Genomic DNA, 20054 nt, shown 5'->3' on the forward strand with positions numbered 1-20054 from the left:
CAAGTGCAGCTCCTGGGTCCTAGACCTAGAAATAAAAGGGGACATTAGAGGTGATGGAGTTAAACCCCCTCGTTTTACAGATGAGGACCCGTCTCAGAGGAGTTAGGCAAACCAAGATTTTAATTTCTACTCCGTGGCTTCTGAGTTCCGCACACATGGCTGTGGGCCCTCATAGATGTTGGAGCAGTACCTGGCTTACCCTGCCTTGATTTCTCCTCGCTGTTTGGCCGAGTGGCTGAAAGCTCAGCCCAGGTGGTAGGAGGAGGTGAAGGATAGAGATCCTACAGGAGGAAAACCAGGACTTGAGGGCTAAGGAGGGACAGGAAGGCTGGGCAAGGCAGATTGGTTTAAAAGTTTATTTTCTTTTTTTTTTTTTTTTGGCACAAAGCAGGAAGTTTTAGACGTGGCTCTCGAGGGGACTTCTTGCAGAACGTGTCCCCCATTATAGCTCCTGGAATCCTTCCTTCCTTGGCTCCGTGCTGAGGGGCAGCAGAAGGGTCCCCTAGAGTTCTCTCCCCATTTTCCCTCCACTCTGTGAAGGCCATATCCCTGGGCAAAATCAGAGTTCCAAAAAATAGGTAAAAAAATAATCCTGGCTTTGAGGAAGAAGCGCCCCTCTCTCCCTGGGCTGCTCTGGGGGGGGCAGGGAGAGGGAAGGGAAGCGGCTCCCCTTTTCTCTCTAGTCGCCAGTTTCCCGGCCTGATCACAGCTCTATGGTTTCGCTGGAGGCGCTTCGGGAGTCCACCTGCTTACTCAGGGCCAGGAAGCTCCTCCGGGCCTCGCGCTCTGAGTCCCCGAGCTCTTCCGGGGCGGACGCCGGCTCTGGCTCGGCCTGGGAGGGCAGCAGCTGCACCGTGCTGGGCAGCTCGTCCAGGGGAAGGCTCTCCACCGATGACAGCCCGTGGCGCCACGGGTTCCAGCTGATCTTGAGGGAGCCCTTGGAAAAGCTGTCCAGCGAGCTCCCGGACGCTGCCCCCGCTTCAGGCTCGGGAGCAGGCTGGGGGACGGTCCGCACGTCAGTCAAGGAGCAGCAGCGGTCCTGAGGGGCCAGGCCCGAGCAGTCGGGGTTGCTGCTGCGCCTTTGCCGCAGGACGGGGCCCCCGGGCTGGGGGAGAGCCTGCAGAGAGGCGGCGGAGTCCCGACGGCCCAGGCCAGCTGGGTACTGCAGGCTGGAGCGCAAGAACACGCTGTCGCGGACCAAGTGTTCCCGAAACAGCGCCTCGTCGATGCTCCGGCTCAGGTTGATGGGCGACGGCGGGCGCAAGTCCAGCTCGCTCAGCGACAAGCCCGCAGTGTTATCCAGGCACACGCTGCTGCGAGAGCGACCCGGGCCCGCGCTGGTGGGGTGCCTGGGGCTCCGGCCGGCCCGAGCCAGGGAGGCCGCCGAGCCGGCGGGGCTGGGAAAGACCTGACCGGCTCGCAGCTCGTTGCTGTCCTTGGCGGGGCGGCAGCCCCCGCTCTCCGCGGGGTTGCGAATGAGGCTCTTGCTGATGTCTGTGCCGCCGCGCTCGACCCCGGCTGTGCCCGTCCAGTCGTAGCAGTTGTTGGGGTACTCGGGCACCTCGTTTTTCCCCGGTGGGGGGCACGCGTAGTGCAGCAGCTTGCCCCAGCACGTGTGCTCGGTGGGCCCGGGTCCCCAGCGGCACGAAGCGACTCCAGCCGCCAAGGCTAGGGCGGCAGCCCAGGCGAGTTCCACCAGGCGGAGCCAGAACTGAACGCCCCACCAGGGCCAGGAGAACCGGCCGGGGGTCCCCGCCAGCGGGTACAGCCACACCGCGGCCGCCAGCTGCAAACCGCTGGCCAGCAGCCCGAGAGCCCCGCCCACAGCCAGCACCCGGGGCCCGGGGCCCGGGGCCCGGCTCCTCCCGTGGCCCTCGGGGCCCACCTCCACCGCCCCGAGAAGCCAGCGGCGGCACAGGAGCAGCGTGCCCAGCGCCACCGCGGCGCCCCAGGCGCACGACAGCCCCTGCACCAGCAGGTTGAGGGGCGGGCGAAGCCAGGGCGAGAGGAGGTCGGCCCCCAGGAGCAGCGCCCAGTGCACCGCGCCCAGCGCGCCCAACAGACGCAGGCTCCGCAGCCGCGCCGGGAGCAGCCGCCCGAGGCCCAGCAGCGCCAGCGCCCCCAGGGCCGTCACCAGCAGCGGGAAGGGCAGGTTGTAGAGCACCAGCCCCGTGCGCGCGGCCAGGCGGCCCCGAGAGCCGTAGGGGTCGGCCAGGAGGTAGACGGCGCGCAGCAAGGAGGCGGCCAGCACGAGAGCGGCCGCGGCCAGCGCGTGGGCTCGCCCGGGCCCGCGCGGCGTCACCGCGGCGGCCACCAGCCCCGCCAGGGCCAGGAAGGCCAGCAGCAGGAAGAACGCCCCGGCCCCGTACACGTGGAGCTCCCAGGCGAAGCTCAGGGTGTGCCGCAGAGGCCCCCAGCGCAGGGGCGGCGAGCTCGTCCCGTTGGCCTGGGGGCCGCACGCCCTCGGGCCGCAGGTGGAATCCGCCGCGGGCTCCGGGCCCGCGGGGCTCGGGGACGGCTCGGGAGCGTTCGGTGGCCCCAGGGCTCTCTGCGTGGTGACTCGGATGAGCCCCCTGCGGGAAGTGATCAGGGATGGCCCGGAGGGAGCCGGAGGGTGGCTCTGAGGAGGTCGCTCCACAGGCAGTCTTTCCGCTGCCCCTGTAACAAGGAGGCCCATGATGAGCTCCCCGCCTTCCCCGAAAACCCCAGGCCGGCCCTGGGATCTCCCTATAAACTGAGCACCTAGCTCAAAGCATTATTGTGAGGATCAAAGGAGATGATAATTGTGAAAGCTGCTCGGCTTCTCTCCCTCCCCTCCCACTCAGCTAGCAAGGACTTCTTTTGGTCCCTCTTAATCCCGGGGCTTAGAGCAGCAACATGGAGAGGTAGACAGGAATCTGCCTGGCTTTGGGAAAACTCTCCAACCCCTAAGGCCACACGTGAATCAGCTAGAAGAGCCTTGCTTTTTGGAGTTTTTTGTTTTGTTTTGTTTAGAAAGCCCAGGAAAAGGGGAAATGGGAAAGTAGTGATTTTTCAAACAGGAGAACTGCGACAAAAAATAACTGTTGTCCTTCTAGGAAAATTGGCCCTAGATATATTCTGATGGGGCTAGATGTGCTTTCTGGGCACCTTCAAATCAGGGCTCCAAATCAGGAATCTTCTCTTCTGGGGGTGGGTGGGCAAAAATGTTCTCTCTCCCCTCCCTATTCAGGCCCCACAAATAGTCCCCTCACCTGGTGGACCGGCTGCTGGGAGGCTCTTTGTGGCATTGGGCATCTTCCCAGGAACAGGGGTGCTTGGAATGGTGGAATTAAGGGAATTTGGAGATTCCACAGCTCCTCTTACTCGCTGAGGGGAAATTAGTTCAGTTTCTTCCAAGAGTACTGTCTCTGAAAAAAACAATAATACCATAGGGGAGGGGAGCTCACTCCAACACAACTTCCTGATGTCTAGAACTTGTCTTAAAAGCATTGTCTGTAATTCCAATAGACTTGTGATGGAGAGAGCCGTCTGCAGCTAGCGAGTGGACTATGGGAACTGAATGTGGAACACAATATAGTATTTTTGTTGTTGTTGTTGTTGTTGTTTACTTGCTTGTTTGTTTTCCCGTTTTTCCCTTTTGAGCTGATTTTTACTGTGCAACATAATAAATGTGGAACTATGTTGGGAAAAATTGCACATTTAACCTATATTGGATTATTTGCTGTCTAGAGGAGGGGAAAAGTGGGAGGGAGGGAGAAAATATGGAACACAAGATTTTTGCAAGGATGAATGTTGAAAATTATCTCTGATGTATTTTGAAAATAAAAAGTATAAAAATAAATAGATGGCAGAGATAGTTTTCGAACATTCATCCTTGAAAAATCGTGTTCCAAATTTTTCTCCCTCCCTTTACCCCACCTCCTCCCCTAGTCAGCAAGTAATCCAATAGAGATTAAACATGTGCAATTCTTCTCAACATATTTCCACATTTATCATTTGCATGTATTTTGAAAAATAAGTTATTTACTTATTTTTAAACTGCCCGACAGATTTCAGAAAACCTGGAAAGACTTGCATGAACTGGTGCTAAGTGAAGTGAGTAGAACCAAGAGAACACTGTCGATTTATGTGATGATCAACTGTGATGGACTTGGCCTTTTTCAAACATGAAGTAATTCAAGGCAATTTCAGTAGACATGATAGAAGGAGTCATCTGCATGCAGAGAGAACTATATTGACTTAATGTGGATCAAAATATGCTATTTTCACCTGTTTTGATTGTTATTGTTTGTTTGCTTGTTTTTTCCCCTCATTTTTTTCCCCTTTCACTTTTTATCTCATTTTTCTTGTGCAGCATGATGAATGTGGTAATATCTTGAGAACTGCACATGTTTAACCTATATTGAATTGCCCTCTGTTTATGGGAGGGGGAGAGAGAGAAAAAAAAAAATTGTAACACAAGCTTTTGCAAAGGTGAATGTTGAAAACATACTTTGTATGTATTTGGAAAAATAAAAAGCTATTAAAAATTGCCTGAAACAGAGAGGGCAACTAACTCTTTTCCATGTTCATGTAGTTTTTTAGAGGAAGAATTTGATTACAGATCTTACCAACCCAAAATCCACAACTCTATCCAATAATCACATTATTGCTCTACTTACATAATATGCATAACAATTCACAATTTTCAAGGAACTTTTGATTTCATCTTCTCATTTGGTCCCATCATAGGATTTAGAACTCAAAGGGACCTTGGAGATCACTTAATCTAACACCATCACTTTTATAATTGAAAAAACTGTGGTTCAGAGTGTTTAAGTGACTGGCTGCTCACAGTCCTGCAGGTAGAAAGCGAGTTGGGATTTGAATTGAGGCTTCCTGATACAGAAAGCAGTCTTTTATGCTACTTTATATTTTCACAACATTATTCTTCACATTCTGCAGATAAGAAAACTGAGATACTTTGAGCTTAAATAGCTTGTCTATGGTCATATGACAATAGCTGAACTAAGGAGTTCTCAAGATTCTTGGAATTCTGCTCCTTAGGAGGCAAAACACAGTGTTAAGTCCATCCTTCCTAGAGAGGGCATACCCAGGGCTGCAAGAACTAACAAGAAGGTCAGGCCTAAACGGGGCTTCTAGTGTTGAGAGGAGACACTATGGGCCTTTATTTCCTGGGGCGGTTCCTTCCTTGCCCGAAGGAACCCAGTAGGGTCTAGGATGGAGAATGGAAAGCATGTAAGCATTTAGGAACTATGTGAGAAGGAACCACCTTGGTGGGACCAGTGCCTAGAAATTCCCCTTGTACCTACCTGGCCCAGGCTGTTGCCCAGGAGACAGTGTAGCTGTAGTGTTGGAGGCAGGGGAAGGTGATGGTGACTTGGAGCTGGGAAGAAGTGTAGTGGAGGGAGTGGACCCCTCGATGTCAGAGTCTTCAGTCTGGGGGCTGAGTGGAGCCTTTTGGGTGCTGATTTGATGGGCAAAATGGGCACTCCAGCTTCCAGTCCTGAGGTCAGGCTCTTCGGCCAAGACTGAGGGAAGGTGATTTTCTGAAATCCAGATGGGCAGAGACCTGGAACCCTGAGAGGAAGCAGCTGTAGCAGAGGATGTCCGCTCAGGTCTTAGGACAGAAGACACAAAATTCTTCTCAGTGATAAGTTGGGGGGCCTGGGCTCCTTCACTCCAGCTCCTTCCTACCCCTGGTTTGGGGGATCCCTGCTTTCTCTCTCCAGGGGTGACTTTCTCACTCCAACTTTGCACTTTCTCTGTCATTTCCTCTCCAGCACCCACCGTGGGGCTTAGGGCATGGTCTTTTGGGAAGGGGACATAATTGTTCATGGTCTTGAGAGTGACAAAGTCTGTCTGCATAATCAGCTCTCCTTCTACCTCTGGAATCACGGGACTGTTACTTAGTGGCTGGTGCTCATGATCAGTTGTCACGGAAGGCACCCATGAAAGAGCTGGGGCTTGGCCAGCCAATGGCTCTTGAAGACTAAGCTCATCATCCCTGCTGACGACCTTCCAGTCCAAATCCTCCCTAGGAATCTCTTTGGGAGTAGGGCCTGTCATACTTTTAGACAAGACCTCTATCTTCTCCTGAAGACCCTTTGGATGGGGTCTTTGTGTTCTGCGATCTAAGGCAAGGGTGGGGAAGAGATGAGGAGCTGGAGACTCCTCAGGGGACGCAACTGCAAGGGAGATTGGAGCCACTTGTCCTGGAGGCTCCTCTGTTTTCAGAGAACCCCTCGTGTCTTTGAAAATGGGTCCTTTTGAAACCCATAATTTGACTCCCACATCCCTTTCCCCTTCATCTCCAGTGACTAAGTTATCCACTAAACTGTATCCTTCTTGCCTAGGAGGAGAGTCCATCCACACAGCTCCAGTGACACCATCCTGAGCAGAAGGGGTCTCCAGACCAGCTGCCGGGCTCAGAGGAGGAGAAGTGGACAGGGGCAGAACGGGGCTATTTGGAGACTTTCTGGGCCTCTCAGTTTCTCCTGGCCCCACAGGAGCCCTGAGCCAAGGAGGCAGAGTGGGTCTGAGCCAGTCTCTTAGGTCTAAGCCAAGCTCACTTCTATCTCCATGATTTAACCAGGATTGGTCCTGAGAGTTATGGTTCTGGTGCCTGGTTCCAGGGGATTCCCCATAGTCCTGCTGGGATTCCTGAGTAGGGTGTTTGTCAAGGCTTTGTCTTGAGCTTTCTGGCTGTCCGGGAAGCTGCCCAGCCTGCACTATGCAAGTGAGGATTATCGCTGTAAGGAGGAGGCTCCAGCGGGAGATGGGAGCATAGGGGTCCATGGTCAATGCCGGCTCTCCAGAGCTTGCCTTCCTCTGCCTTCACTTTTCCCTTGACAAACCTGTAATAGGAAAGAAAATGTGGAGGTGAAGAGAAATGGAGATGCAGTAGAATGTAAGTTCCCTGAAGGCAGGCAGTTTCTTTTATAGTCTTTTACCTCTCAATAAGTTCTCAATAAGCCTCACAGGGTAGAAGCTTAATTACTTCTTCATGAATCAAACTGATTCATTTACGATGCAACAAAGTTCACTCTCTGAGGTAGTGCCCAACTTATCCTTTTCACAGATGAGGAAACTGAGGTTAATTGTCTTGCTTAGAATTATATAGCTAGTAGGGTCCAGAACCAAGGTTCAAAGGCAGATTTTCAGACTCCAGACCCTCCTTTTCCTCCTTCAGTCTGATGTGTCTGGTCCTCCTCCAATTTGACCATAACAGAAAGGGTACTGACCTGGAAGTCGGGTTATTCATATGCCCATTCCAATTTTGACCTTTTGGTAGCAAGGCCTACTTGAACTTGTTAGTGGTCTATTTCCTCATCTATGAAATGAGTTCGAAAATGAACAATTTTGGAAGTCTTAAAAACTCCTATCAACTATAAGTAAGGAAGACAATGAGGAAGCATCTCCTGACAGAGAAAGGACAGATTCACATGTAGAATGAGTCACATGTGTGGACATGATCAAGGGGGAAATTATTTTGCTTGATATGCGTTACAAGGTCATTATTTTTTTCCAAGTAGGGATGAGACGAAAGGAGAAAAAAATGCCTGAAAAAATTTAAAACCTTTTAAAAAACCAGTTTGTAGTCTCAGAAGGAAATGTCAAACCAATCCAGTATTTTTGCCAAGAGAAGAATTGCACATGACTAATAAAGGACTGAACAAAAAAGACTCAGCTCTGACATTAACTGGTTCTGTAATTCTGGAGAAATCGCTTATTTTCTTATTCTCAGTTTTCTCATCCATCAAATAGGAATCACAGTGTTTCAAAGGATTGTAAGCTTAGTCAATTATTCCATAGAATGTAAGTTCCTTGACAGCAGACTCTGTTTCCCTTTTGTCTTTGTAGTCCCTTTGCCTAGCACAGTACCTGGGATGTGGTAGACACCAAGTCCTTGGGCAAATAAGTGCTTGGGAAAGCACTAGATAGCTTTAAAGATATATAGATAGATATGTATATGTAAAGGACCTTATTCCAGATTTACAGCCTGAGGAGCCAGCCCGTCAGTCCTATCCCCTACTTCCCAGCAGTCTCAGCAGTGACTCTCCCGTCAGGATCTCTGTCAGAATGTCAGCATCTCCCATCTGATCGAGGGTCCCAGGCTCCCTGTTACAAGCACTCAATAATACTAACAAGGTCTCCTTTCCCACCTAGGATCAGATGATTTAAAGCTGGAAGGGACCTCAAAGATCATCTAGTATAACTTCATAATTTTACAGTTGCAGAAACTGAGGCATAGAGAAGGAAACTCACTTTTCAGGTCACAGAGGTGTCCGGGGCAGGATTTGAATTCATCCTCTTTATTATTTGGGGGCAGACTGCCCTCACTCAGAGAGGAATTTTGAGGCTGGCAGTGCCCAGAATATTTCCAGATTATGTCTTAGTCCCTAAATATCACAGAAACATAGAAACAGGCTTTGCAGATCAGGAATCTGCTGACGGGAAATACTTGGGTTGACCCCACTGAGCTTTTTACCTGAAAACTAGGGCATATAAATGTTCTGAGTGGGAATGGAGGAGGAGAGAGAAAGAAGAAATGAGAGGTGGTATGTTCCCAGCTTGGAAGCTGTCACCTAGGTCACTCCGGTGAAGGATATTTGTGTTTGGGGGAGGAGGAGGAGGAGAAATAGGACCCTTGGTTTCCCACCAACGACTGCTGTCATTGGCAGCCCTTGGGGCCACTGTACTGGGGACCAAGTCCTGTGCTCCTATCACATTACCCCCTTCTCCACCCCCACTTTGATGCTTCTCTTGTGCCTGGCACATTGCCCTCCCTGCAGTGCCCAAGTCCAGCCTGCCCAGGGGTGTGTGTGTGTGTGTGTGTGTGTGTGTGTGTGTGTGCAGGGGACTGGGGGAGCTGCAGTCTCTCCCTACCCATGGAGCAGAGAGGGGAAGGGGGCAGCTCATCAGTCTAAGGGACATGTCAGCCTCCCTGACACCCAGCGCCCCTGGGCTGAAGGAATCCCAAGCATGGCTCCTTACCTGAGCACTGGCCCTAGAACCCCCTGGTTCACCTTGCATCCATACTGGCTGCTTTCCCTGTGCTCAGGATCCTCAGAGATGCTCAGACTTAGCTAACTGAGCCCTGCACTGCCGATGGGCTGGAAGCACCATCTCCAGTCACTGCAGCCAATTTAACCCTATTCTAGCTGGGACTTTCTCTTTCCTGCTCAATCACTCCCCCCTCCCCCCCATTTATTGATCATTAGAGATGAAAGGGACCTTCAAACCCCTCTGTATTCAACCCTCATCTGACTGGGGAAGAAAATGAGACCCACAGAATGTGGCCAGGATCACCCAGTCAGCAGATAGGAGACTAGAGATTTGAACCCAGGCTTCCGGAGTCTGACTCTGTCAGAATTTTAGCAACAAAGTTGCTCCTCAAAGACTTATTGTCCCTCTTTGGTCCTGTTATCTCACAATACAAAGAGCAAAAGCTTCTTCTATTGCTCAAATGACCAGTAGAGTTCTGGCTTTTCCAAAGAGGGAAGAATTGGGAAGGCAGACCCAGAGAATGTTTTCCTGGCTTTTCCTAAACCTGGACTGACCTCCCATCTGAAACAGTTTTTACTGAACCCCCTAGCCTTCTTCCAGTCTCAAGTACCATCTCAAGGACTTACCAGGTGTAAGCCTTTGGGGCTCAGTTTTTCCATCTGTCAAATGGGACTAATAATGCCTGTCTTATCTAATGTCATCATAAAAATATAGAATGTCTTTTATGGTTAGGATACCATTTTGAAAATCAAATTAAATAAGGAAACACTGAGATCTGGTTGCAAAAAGCACCAGAAGTGGGTTCAAATCCTGCTCTTTCCTCTTACCTGTATAACTTAGGGAAAAATAACTCTTCCTCTCTAGGTCTGTTTCCTGATGCATAAAATGATTTTTCATTAAATGATCTCTAAAATACTCCCTCTCCCAGCTCTAAATTCCACGATCCTAGTTGTAAAAGAGTTTTTTATTTGTTTTTAGTAAAGTAATATATCAATGGGAAATCCCATGTTTTTTATGATTGACAGAAGATTCTGAAGTGCTCTTTGCTTTAGAAAAGTACCCAACCTCAGTATTAGCCTCTGTCTTCCCAGCTTACTTAGCTGATAGTGATGATCCCACTGACTACACTCTCATTATGGCCTTATTTTCCCTAACCTGTATTTCTACATGTTTTGGTCCATTCCCACCTGATCCTCTTGTTCTGGTCTTCTTTAGTCTTTCTTGTTGGATTATTTTTAAGGCCATGGGGGGAGAGGGGAAGGGAGAAGGCAGAGTACGAATTGTTGATTGGAAGCTGGAAGACTTGCTTTCATTTTAACTAGCCCTTAGGTTATTGGAAAGGGATAGAGGCTAAAAGTGGAAGTGATTGTCTTATCTGCCTCCGAAGCGTTTTAGCACCTTGTGCTGGGGCTCTATGTCTTAGGATCGGGGGATCACAGATCTTTGGAAGTCAGGTATTTCAGCTCCCTCATTCCACAGAACAGGCGGTAAGGATCCAAGAAATAAGGCAATTTGATCAGGATCATACCAACATTAAGTAGCAGAAAGGATAGGAACCTATTTCCTCTTACCCCAACTCCAGTCCTCTCTCCACTGTAGTGGAAGGAGCAGGAGGAAGGGAGCTGTCCATTCCTCTGAGGACCCCGATCTTTCTCCTCCAGTTCCCTAATTTATATCCAGTCTGGATACCCTGGATCTCCATAGACTCTCAGCTGTGTCCTTCCCTCGAGCAGCAGCTCACCTACCTGTGGCCAGAAGTGGAAGCAGGCTTCTAATTCAGGCACCCCACCCCGGGGTGGGGTCCTGCAGCTGCAGGTAGGTGAAGGATCAATGACGTCAGCGGCAGTCCTCACCTTCACCCTCTCTCCTGCTCTGCCTCCCAGGCTCTATGGCTGTCAGAGTCCTCTCGGCCCTTCCCTGGGAGAGCCTCCCTTCTGTTCCACCGGAGCTCCGCCTTCTGCCTAACCAAGCACCTTAATCCTATAATGTTTCCATGTGGTGGATTAGGAGGGATTCAGAGATTCTGGACAAAGAAAAGATGCATTTTTCTAGCCCAGCAATTGAAGCCAAGATGAAAGTTAATCCTAAGGGGGGAATGGGGATTGGAGAAGTGGGGTGTGTATGAGGGTTTATGATTATGAGTGTGGATGGGGGAAGAGAAATTATGAGGGGTGTATGGGAGTATGGCTAAGGGAGAAATTATGTGGTGTGTGTGTGGGTGGGTGTGGATGTGGGAGAGAAATTATGTGGTGTGTGTGTGTGAGTGAGTGTGGATGGGTATGGGGCAGGGGAGGAATTAACTGAAAAGGAACTGCAGAACTCTGGTTCATTTGTGAGGGACGTAATTTTTAGAGGGTAAAAGAGATCAAGAAGCCCATACCCTTAGGGAGCCCCAGGCTGGGGTCCTAGCTATGAGGAGAAGGGGGTGGCAGAGAACAGGGATGATACCTTGGGGGAGGGGTCCTTAACCCGGGCTCCATGGACTCCCAAAGGATCAATAGATTTCAGTAGATCAATAAATTTGTAAAAGTATTTTGATAACTTTATCTTAGCATCACTGGCTTCTTTCTAATCTCCTGTATTTTATTCTGTGCGTTTTAAAACACTCCCGGGAGTCCATAGGCTGTATCCCAGTGCCAGAGGGGTGAATGGCAATAAAAAGGTTAAGAATCCCTGGGCTGGAGGCCTAATGCATTTGTGAGCCAAAGCAGACTCATCTTAACTCTTCCCAGTGCCCTCGGACCCGTGGCGGCGGGAGGGAGCAGGGGTGGAGACGGGTTGGGGGAGGAGGAGGAAAACGGGAAAAGGCACTGAGAAAAGCCAGCAGCTTACCCAGAAAATCTTTGCAGCTCTCAGCAGCTCTGGGAGCCTCCCCAACCCAGCATCCTTTGCAGGAGAGCCTGCCGGCTAGAGAAGGGGCCAGCCATCCTGGGGAGAGGTCCGCAGCTTCAGCCCCAGCAGACTCAGCCCCTTTCCTCGGTGCTCTCCGAAGTCCGGGGCCGCCAGCATGCAGAGCAGAGGGGCCTGTCCAGGTGACTCCCTAAGCACACAGAGCCTGGCTGCGAAACCCTAAGGGCCCACCCGAGGTTCGCCCCGGAGCAAGCTAGGTGTTGCCCCGCCCCGCCCACACAGATGCGGAGCGGGACGCGCACCTTCGGCCACCCGCGGCCGGCTTGCGGCCATCCCGGTGCCTGGGCATCCGGGTACCCAGGAGCAGTGTGGGTTTGGTGGGGAAGGCAGGAGCTGGGGAGGGACCTGGGGCTGGTCCAGGGCGGAGGAGGAGCTCCCTTCCACCAGATAGACCGGCCAGGAGAACAAAGTTCTTACGCCGCCAGAACTCGGTCAGCTTCCGTGAAATGGGCCGGGGGAGGCTGGAGGATGCGCGGCTCCCTCGGAAAGGGCTGTGAGTGTATCCTAGGGCATCCCTGCCCTAAGCAGTCTGGGTACTGGGGCTCGGAACTGGGCTTTGCTGCTCCCCACCCCCCACCCAAGCCGCCTCCAACACAACATCATAAAACAGGATTGCTTTTCCAGGCGAGGGGGACAAAAGGGCGAGACCCGGCCTGATCCCCGCATTGGGCAGCCCGAGGCCGAACATGGAAAATGACTGGCCCAAGGTCACCTAGGCGGCCCCCTCGCAGAGCCGGAATTCTACCCGCCGTCTCCGCCATCTCCAGCGGCTTCTGCCAACTGTCCTCGCTCCTCCCAGCTCCTCGGACCCCTTGAAGCCCCATCCCCGCTCCCCCCCCCGCACGCTCCGGGACACCCGAGCTAGTGCGGGGGACAGGGGCGTCTCCGCGCGCCCGCCTCCCGGCCCGGCCCGCTCCCGGGACCCCCAGCGCCCTTGCTGCGCTCCTCTCACCTGATGCCGGCCGAGGTGTGCGGGGCAGCCGCCCCCCCCGCGGGCGGTGTCAATGCGGAGCCCGCAGCCCTGCAGCAGCCGCAGCCCGGCCCGGCCCGGCCCGGGGATGAGCTCTGGGGCCCCGATCCCCGCCTCCCACCGAGCCTTCCTAGGCCGGCGGCTGCCGCCACGGACAGAGCCACGGGGAGCCGGCCCAGCGGGCGCCGGGCTGGAGGGGAGGGGGTGGGTGCGGGGGTGGGACTTGGGAGCCCTTGCCGGCCCCCTCCCCGCCCAGGCAGCCCTGGAGCTCCCGCCGTCAGCGGTTCTTCAGGCCACCGGAGCGAGGGCAGCAAGGAGAAGGGGGGAGCCGGCTCTGAGCTGGAAAGCTAACTGGCCCCGGGGTGAGGAAACCCGGGCCCCCCCAGCTTTGTCTGCACCTTGTTAGGGGAACTCATTGGGAGACGCGTCTGTCACTCCCCACTGATGAGCACCTACTCGGCCTGTGTATCAGGCCGTCCCTGGGACATTTAGGAGCCTCACTCGATTGCAGAATGGCAAAAGTGGAAGAGATCGGCTAGCCAAATCCCCTGAACTGATTTGTACAAATTAAAGATGAAATTTCGTTTAATAGGGATGGACCCTGGAGCTGTGAATTCATGAGCTAGAAGGATTTCCCAGGAGGAAAAACTCCATCGTGGGAGGGGGGCACCTCGGCAAAATTCATGCTTGAATTGCCCTGAGGAGATAAAAGAATTAACCAGTAGCAGAGCCAGATGTGGAGAGGTAGGGCAGAGGTATTCCTGGCTTCTAAGCTAATTCCAGATCGACTACCAAACTGCCTTTCATTTTTAAAAGGTTTTAAATTTTTATTTTGGTAAATATTTCCCAAATTTAAAAAATTAAAAGCTTTTTAAAAATTGTGACTTCTAAGTTCTCTCCCTTCCTCCTAGCCCTCTCCTAGCCCCTGAGAAAGCCATCAATATATTATACATATGAAATCAGGCAAAATATATTCCATATTAGCCATGTTACCAAAAAAAAAAAAATGCACACACATGAAGAAAAAAAAGTAGAAAAAGCACCACTTATTCTGCACTCAGAATTCATCAGTTCTCCCAAGCTGCCTTTTACAAAAATTTTGCTCAACTGTTTTTTTTTTTTTTTTTTTTACATCAAGGTAATTTCTCACGGCATCCTTTATTCCTTCAAATCCCTCCTCCTTGTGTAAAAGAAAAAGGGAAAAAAAAAAAAAAAGATGAGCAAATGAGCAAAACTCAACCAAAAAAAGAAACAAATTCAACAATGTAAACAATATTCTTCATCCCTTAGGTCAATTTTTAAAAATTAGAATGTAATTGTTTTGTTTTGTTTTTCTATTAGGAAGTAAATGTTTTTCATCATTTGTTCTCTAGGACCAAGTTTAACCATGATAGTTTCTAAATTCAGCTACATTTTTGCATTGTTTCCTATTGCATGGGGTGGAGGAGGTAGCTGTAAATTACATTCATTTTTGCTTTCTTCATTCTGCATCAGTTCATACAAATCTTCCCATGTTTTTTCAAACGCCTCATGTGCCATTTCTTACTGGGAAGCAATATTCTATTACACTCATATATCCACCATTTTTGAGTCATTTCTTAGTACTGATTCCTCTCCCATTGATCCCATTTGTTCCCCATTTGTTTTCAACCACAAAGAGTCCCATTCTAAATATCTTGATATCCATGAGATCTTTCTTTCATTGACTTCCTTTTGGGATACTACTCAATAGAGGGATTTCTATGTCAAAAAGTATAAGCAATTTTGTGACTTTTCTAACAGAAAATCAAATACTTTTTCAGATCAATTAGATGAGTTCATAGCTCTATCCCTATATATATATATATATATATATATAAATATTCACACATATATATGTATTGCAAAACATATATATTACAATGTGTCTTATCTTCCTTCACTTATTTACTCTTATTATCTTTGCCAATTTGATGAGTATGAAGTTGTTCTAATCTGTATCTCATTAGTGATTTAAAACATTTTTTCATATGGTTTCTCATCATTCACATTTCTTCTGAAAATAGTTTGTGCATTTTCTTTGATCTTTGACCACACCACGCAGTGATTCTTGGTCTTGTATATTTATGTCAATTCCTTATGTAGTCAAATAACCTGTTAATCTCTATCCCAACTTCCACCTCTACTGACAAATTGAGTCCCTAGAGGACTGACTAGCCACATTTCCTTTTTAGGGTTCTAATGTTATCCCTGAGGGGAAACAGCATATGTTTCTAATGCTTTCAGCACCAGCCCCTATTTAACCACATTACCTTAATATCACTCCCCAGTTAGTATCTCTCTTATATTATTTTTTATCAGTACTTTTTTCTTATTTGACATTCTCTCTCCCATATTAATTGACCCAATTAACATCAATTAGGTTTTTACAAAGAGATCTTAACTGAGAAGAACACAAGTACAAATACAGTCCTTCAAACTTGGGATATACTCCTCTACCCTGTTGGTCCTTGGAGAAAATGGGCTCAAATTTGAAGGGGTCACTACAAAACATTCATTTCACCAAGTTCATTTCTGAATATTGCATGGCCTAGCCAATAAATGAGTTTCTCCATTGTTGCAACAGGACACATTATCTTGGAATCCACTACTGAACTGGGTCAAACAGGGAAATCCTCAAGATGGCACTTCACTTTTTGCTTGCCAGCAAATTCTAGTAGACTCTCCAGTTCTGGAAATCTGGTGGAGTCACTCACTTTTCCAATCTTTCAAAACTCATAAGGTTGTAACCATCTTAAATGCTTTTTCACTTAAGAGCATTAAAAGATGGATTCGAAGAGGCTAAAAATAGGGGCCAAATGTGCTCATAGCCAGAAGGAGAGAAGAAAAAAGGTACTGATGTCTGGCACTCAATCCACAGAAATTTTCAGCAGTCCCTTCTTTGAACAACACCAGGAAAAAAAGGTGAGATCAACTCAGCAACCAATCAAAGGGCCTTTCTTTACCCCCCAGAAAGCAGACAGGATATAGTCACAGAAAGACGAAATGAGAGTTTCACCAAATATCCACTTGAGGGATTGCATCAGGCAAAATGCTGCTGTACCTGCTTCTAAGCTGAGCCCTCACTGGCCTGTCTCCCATTAAACTTATTTACCTTGGCTATCAGACTTACAACAGATATTGGATGCAAAGATTTCTCCTCTCCCTCTCCCCCATGTGGCAATATTGTTTCTGAATCTATTTGCATTGATTCTGTTCATCAAAAAGTATAATTGATATTATATAGTTTATCTTTTGTGATGATCTCTGTTTGGTTAATATAGAGGTTGCAAAAGGTACCTTCTTGAAATAAAAGCTATCAATAATCATATAAAAAATGCTCTAAATCACTATTGATTAGAGAAAAGCAAATTAAACAACTTAGCAGGTTGATTAATATGATGGAAAAAGAAAATACTAAATGTTGGAGAAGATAGGGGGAAATTAGGACCAACAATGCAATGTTGGTAGAGTTTTAACCATTCTGGAGAGCAATTTGGAACTATGCCCAAAGGGTTATAAAATTGTGCATACTCTTTGATTCAGCAATATCACTCCTAGGTCTATATCCTAGAGATCATAAAAAGGGGGAAAGCACCTACATGTGCAAAAATATCTATAGCAGCTCTTTTTGTGGTGGTAAAGAATTGGAAATTGAGTGAAAGTCTATCAATTGAGGAATGGTTGAACAAGTTGTGGTATATAAATACAATAGAATGCTATTGTTCTATAACAAAAGATGACCAGGCCGATTTCAGACTTGAAAAGACTTACATGAACTAATGTTATGTAAAGTGAACAAAGCAGGAGAACATTGTACATAATAACAGCAACATTGTACAATGATTAACTATGATAGACTTAGTTTTTCTCAGCAATGCAATGATCTAAGGTAATTTCAAAGGACTTGTGATGGTAAATGCTGATAACATCCAGAGAAAGAATCGTGGAATATGAATGCATATTGAAACATGCTATTCTCACTTGTTTTTGTTTTTTCTTTCTTTTGATTTTTTTCCTTTTGTTTTGATTCTTCTTTTCCAACATAATTAATATGGAAATAGGTTTAACATGACTGTACACGTATCCACCAGACTCCACCAGATTGCCATCTTGGGAAAGGGGGAGAATAGAGAGAGAAGAAAAATTTGGAACTCAAAATCTTATAAAATGAAAGTTGAAAATTATCTTTACCTGTAATTGGAAAAAATGAAAAATTATTACAAAAAAAAAGGTGCCTTCTGTGCTTTAATTTTTTGGTATAATGTGACATTAAGGTCATACCCATTTTGATTTATTGTAAGATGCTACTCTAAACTTTTTTTAAAATTAAACTCCTTTTCGGTTTTCCCTATAGAACGAACATGTTGAATGTGAGGCAGCCAAATAGTATAATAAATAGAAGGCAAACAATACCTTAGGATTACAAAGACTTGATTTCAAAATTTGCCAAAAACACATTCTAGTTGTGTGACCACAGTTAAGTCTGCTTACCCCTTGGTGTACCAAACAATTCTCTAAAGCTCTGAGTTAGAGAATAATTATAGATCTTTATCAGTGGAAGAAAGTTCAATACTGGGCATTCTTTGAACAGTGAATCAAAGGTCATGACTAAGAAAACTTCTCAGACCATTTCTCAGAAGTTTGTATACTTCTAATCTCCTTAAGTTGATATACAAGCATATGTTGTTTTATTTTACTTTGCATATATACGTATATATCTGTTAAACAAATTGAAAGTTTGTAACACCATATGAAAAGCAAGGTGCTATTTTTCCAACAGCATGTGCTTACATTGTCTCTGGGTCATATTTTGGTAATTTTTTTTGGGGGGGGAGGAATTATTTTATTTTCAGTTTTGTTTCCAATTCATACACGTATATACGTATTTCACAAAAGTTGATTAAACACCAAATATATCTTAAGATATAAGTTTCCTTGGAGAAAAAGAAAATACAATCAATATGCCAATCAATTTTATAAAGAAAACTGTAAACCTGGATGGAGCTGCCCCTTTTTTGTACAGTCATTTTCTTAGACAAGTTACTACTTTTAAATCCTAATCAATGCTCATATGGATCCTAACTGGACAATTTTACAAATGCACCTGTATTTATTTTTAAAGCGCATCATTCTGTAATTGATCTTTAGTTTGAAGCATTGATGGGTAAAGGCCAAAGGAGCACTTTGTTTTCTGTTTGAAAAGAGACCCTTTAGTAAAAGATTGTCATTCAATCAAAATCATGCTCTTAGCCTCTTTTTTTGTTTTGTTTTGTTTTCTTTTAAAATAATTATGCCTGTTTTTATAGTATTCTTATCCAAACAACCCTTTCTTTATGTGTTCAAAATAAGAACATTACTCTGAGTCTTAAACAGCTTTCATAGTTCTGATTTTTTTTCCCTCTAATAGCCCTAAGTAGTTTCTTGCAATTCAGAACTGAATCAAACATGTGTATGCACTGATAAGCAACTTAGGGCAAGGATACTGCTTCCTTAAAAAACCACCATCCTGATCATTCAGAAGCCATCAACATCAAAACAAGATCCTCTACCAACAAAAAAAATTACAACTCACTAAAGTCTCAGTTGAAGTATTTTATAGTATTTTAATATACAATATTATTTTGTTTTTTATATATGCATATTTTAATATATAATATTTTAAAATTAAATATGTATTTTTGTATATAATACTATTATTGCATACTTAATGTATAATTAAGTTTAATGTACATTTTATACATTATATTTATATGTATATAAGTATATAGTAATACTATAATGTAAGTATAGTATAATGTAAACATAACTTTTTTATGTGCTGAGAAATAAAAAAATTTGTGGCTCACTTTATTGTGATACTTGCTTTATTGCAGCGGTCTAAAACTGAATCAACAATATCTCTGAGGTTCAGCTGGTTGGTATAGTGGATAGAGTACTAGGTCTGAAGTCAGGAAGATTCATCTTCTTGAGTTCAAATTCTGCCTCAAACGTTTACAAGCTGTGTGACTCTGGGCAAGTCCTTTGACCCTGCTTGCCTCCCTTTCCCCATCTGTCAAATGGGTTGGAGAAGGAAATGGCAAACCAGTCCAATATCTTTGCCAAAAAAACTTTAAATGTTAGGGGTCATGGTGTTCAGTCCTAGATAGCAGGCCATATCCCTCTTTCCTATGTTAGGGCCTGGAAAGCAGGCCATACCCCTCCTCCCCTTTTTCTCTTGTGCTATTAGATTTGGAAAATTGAGTTTAAAAAGAAAATGTTAAACTTCAAGGCTCTGACTCCCCTTCACATACCATTGGGACACAATGTAGAAAAGAAAAACAGTTTCCAGGTGCTCGCCTCTCTGACTTCATCACTGTCCAAAACTACCCTGGGAATCGAATGATTGTCAAGGACAATCCCATGTTCTGCAGTTATGCCCTGTTGTAGCCCCTATCTATCCAAGAATGTCCTCCTCCCCTGTCTGACCCGGCCTGAGCCAGAATCTCCAAACTGTAAATACCAAATTAACTCCTCTCTCCCTGCCCTCTCTTTGAAGTAAGATAACAACAGCTGCAAGACTCATTGACTTGGTATTTTGCTTGCTAAAAAAACCTTATGTAAACTCTGTGCCTCAGTTGCTCTGGACCGAATGCTTTGGAAGCGTGTTCCCAGCTAGCTTCAATTCTCCACATTAAAGATTAAAAACAGTCTCTTCTCACCTCAGTTTCTCTGGTGTTACGATGAAGAGTTGGCTATGACTGAAAAACAACTTAATAAAATGTGGGAATAAGGAAATTAAGGCAGATCACATACATAATGAGGGACAGAATTGGGATTCACTTTTCTTCCTCAGAATCACAGAATCAGAGTTGGAAGGGATTCCAAAGGACTCTCCTCTCTAATACACTCAATAATTGTAGATCATCCAATCTCTAACTGGGTCTCCAAGGAAGAGGATCTTACTACCTCCTGAGGCAGCGCCTTCAACTTGTGGACCACTCTGATGGTTAAGGAGGCCTAAATTACGCTCTTTGCTACTTTTATCCCTTGTTCCCAGTTCAGTTCCATAGGCTGAAACAGAACAAGCTTAATCCTCCTCCATGTGACAACCCTTCAAATACATGGAGAAAGTTATCATGTTCCCTACCACTCTGCCCTTCTCCGGGTTCAACAATCCCAGTTC

At 46.8% G+C, this 20054-nt stretch overlaps 1 protein-coding gene across 8 annotated transcripts; it reads right to left on the reverse strand.

Moving 5' to 3' along the window:
* Nucleotides 1–102: 102 nt before the first annotated feature.
* PRRT3 (proline rich transmembrane protein 3) lies at nucleotides 103–13341 on the reverse strand. 8 transcript variants are annotated; one of them, XM_031954905.1, is made up of 7 exons: nucleotides 12854–13341; nucleotides 11824–12031; nucleotides 10737–11014; nucleotides 8251–8384; nucleotides 5295–6839; nucleotides 3234–3389; nucleotides 103–2658 (listed from the first exon to the last, which is right to left on the reverse strand). In XM_031954905.1, the coding sequence occupies exons 5-7, from the start codon at nucleotides 6778–6780 to the stop codon at nucleotides 704–706; spliced, it is 3597 nt and encodes a 1198-aa protein (XP_031810765.1). In that variant the 5' UTR covers nucleotides 6781–6839; nucleotides 8251–8384; nucleotides 10737–11014; nucleotides 11824–12031; nucleotides 12854–13341; the 3' UTR covers nucleotides 103–703. The 8 variants fall into 8 exon arrangements, with proteins under 8 accessions (XP_031810765.1, XP_031810769.1, XP_031810783.1 ...); XM_031954909.1 differs by lacking the exon at nucleotides 8251–8384 and having other exon boundaries at nucleotides 11824–11919; XM_031954923.1 differs by lacking the exon at nucleotides 8251–8384 and having other exon boundaries at nucleotides 10737–10971.
* Between the last annotated feature and the right edge of the window lie 6713 nt (nucleotides 13342–20054).

This window comes from Sarcophilus harrisii, chromosome 1 (genome assembly GCF_902635505.1).
Source record: "Sarcophilus harrisii chromosome 1, mSarHar1.11, whole genome shotgun sequence".
Classification (NCBI taxonomy): domain Eukaryota; kingdom Metazoa; phylum Chordata; class Mammalia; order Dasyuromorphia; family Dasyuridae; genus Sarcophilus; species Sarcophilus harrisii.

Excerpts from the sequence above, each read along its gene's own strand:
- PRRT3 (XM_031954909.1), bottom strand. The coding sequence starts at position 6,780 with ATGGACCCCTATGCTCCCATCTCCCGCTGGAGCCTCCTCCTTACAGCG. Across the intron at positions 3,390-5,294 it reads TGGGCAACAGCCTGGGCCAG|AGACAGTACTCTTGGAAGAA; the intron begins GTAGGTACAAGG and ends TGTTTTTTTCAG. Across the intron at positions 2,659-3,233 it reads CCCAGCAGCCGGTCCACCAG|GGGCAGCGGAAAGACTGCCT; the intron begins GTGAGGGGACTA and ends TCCTTGTTACAG.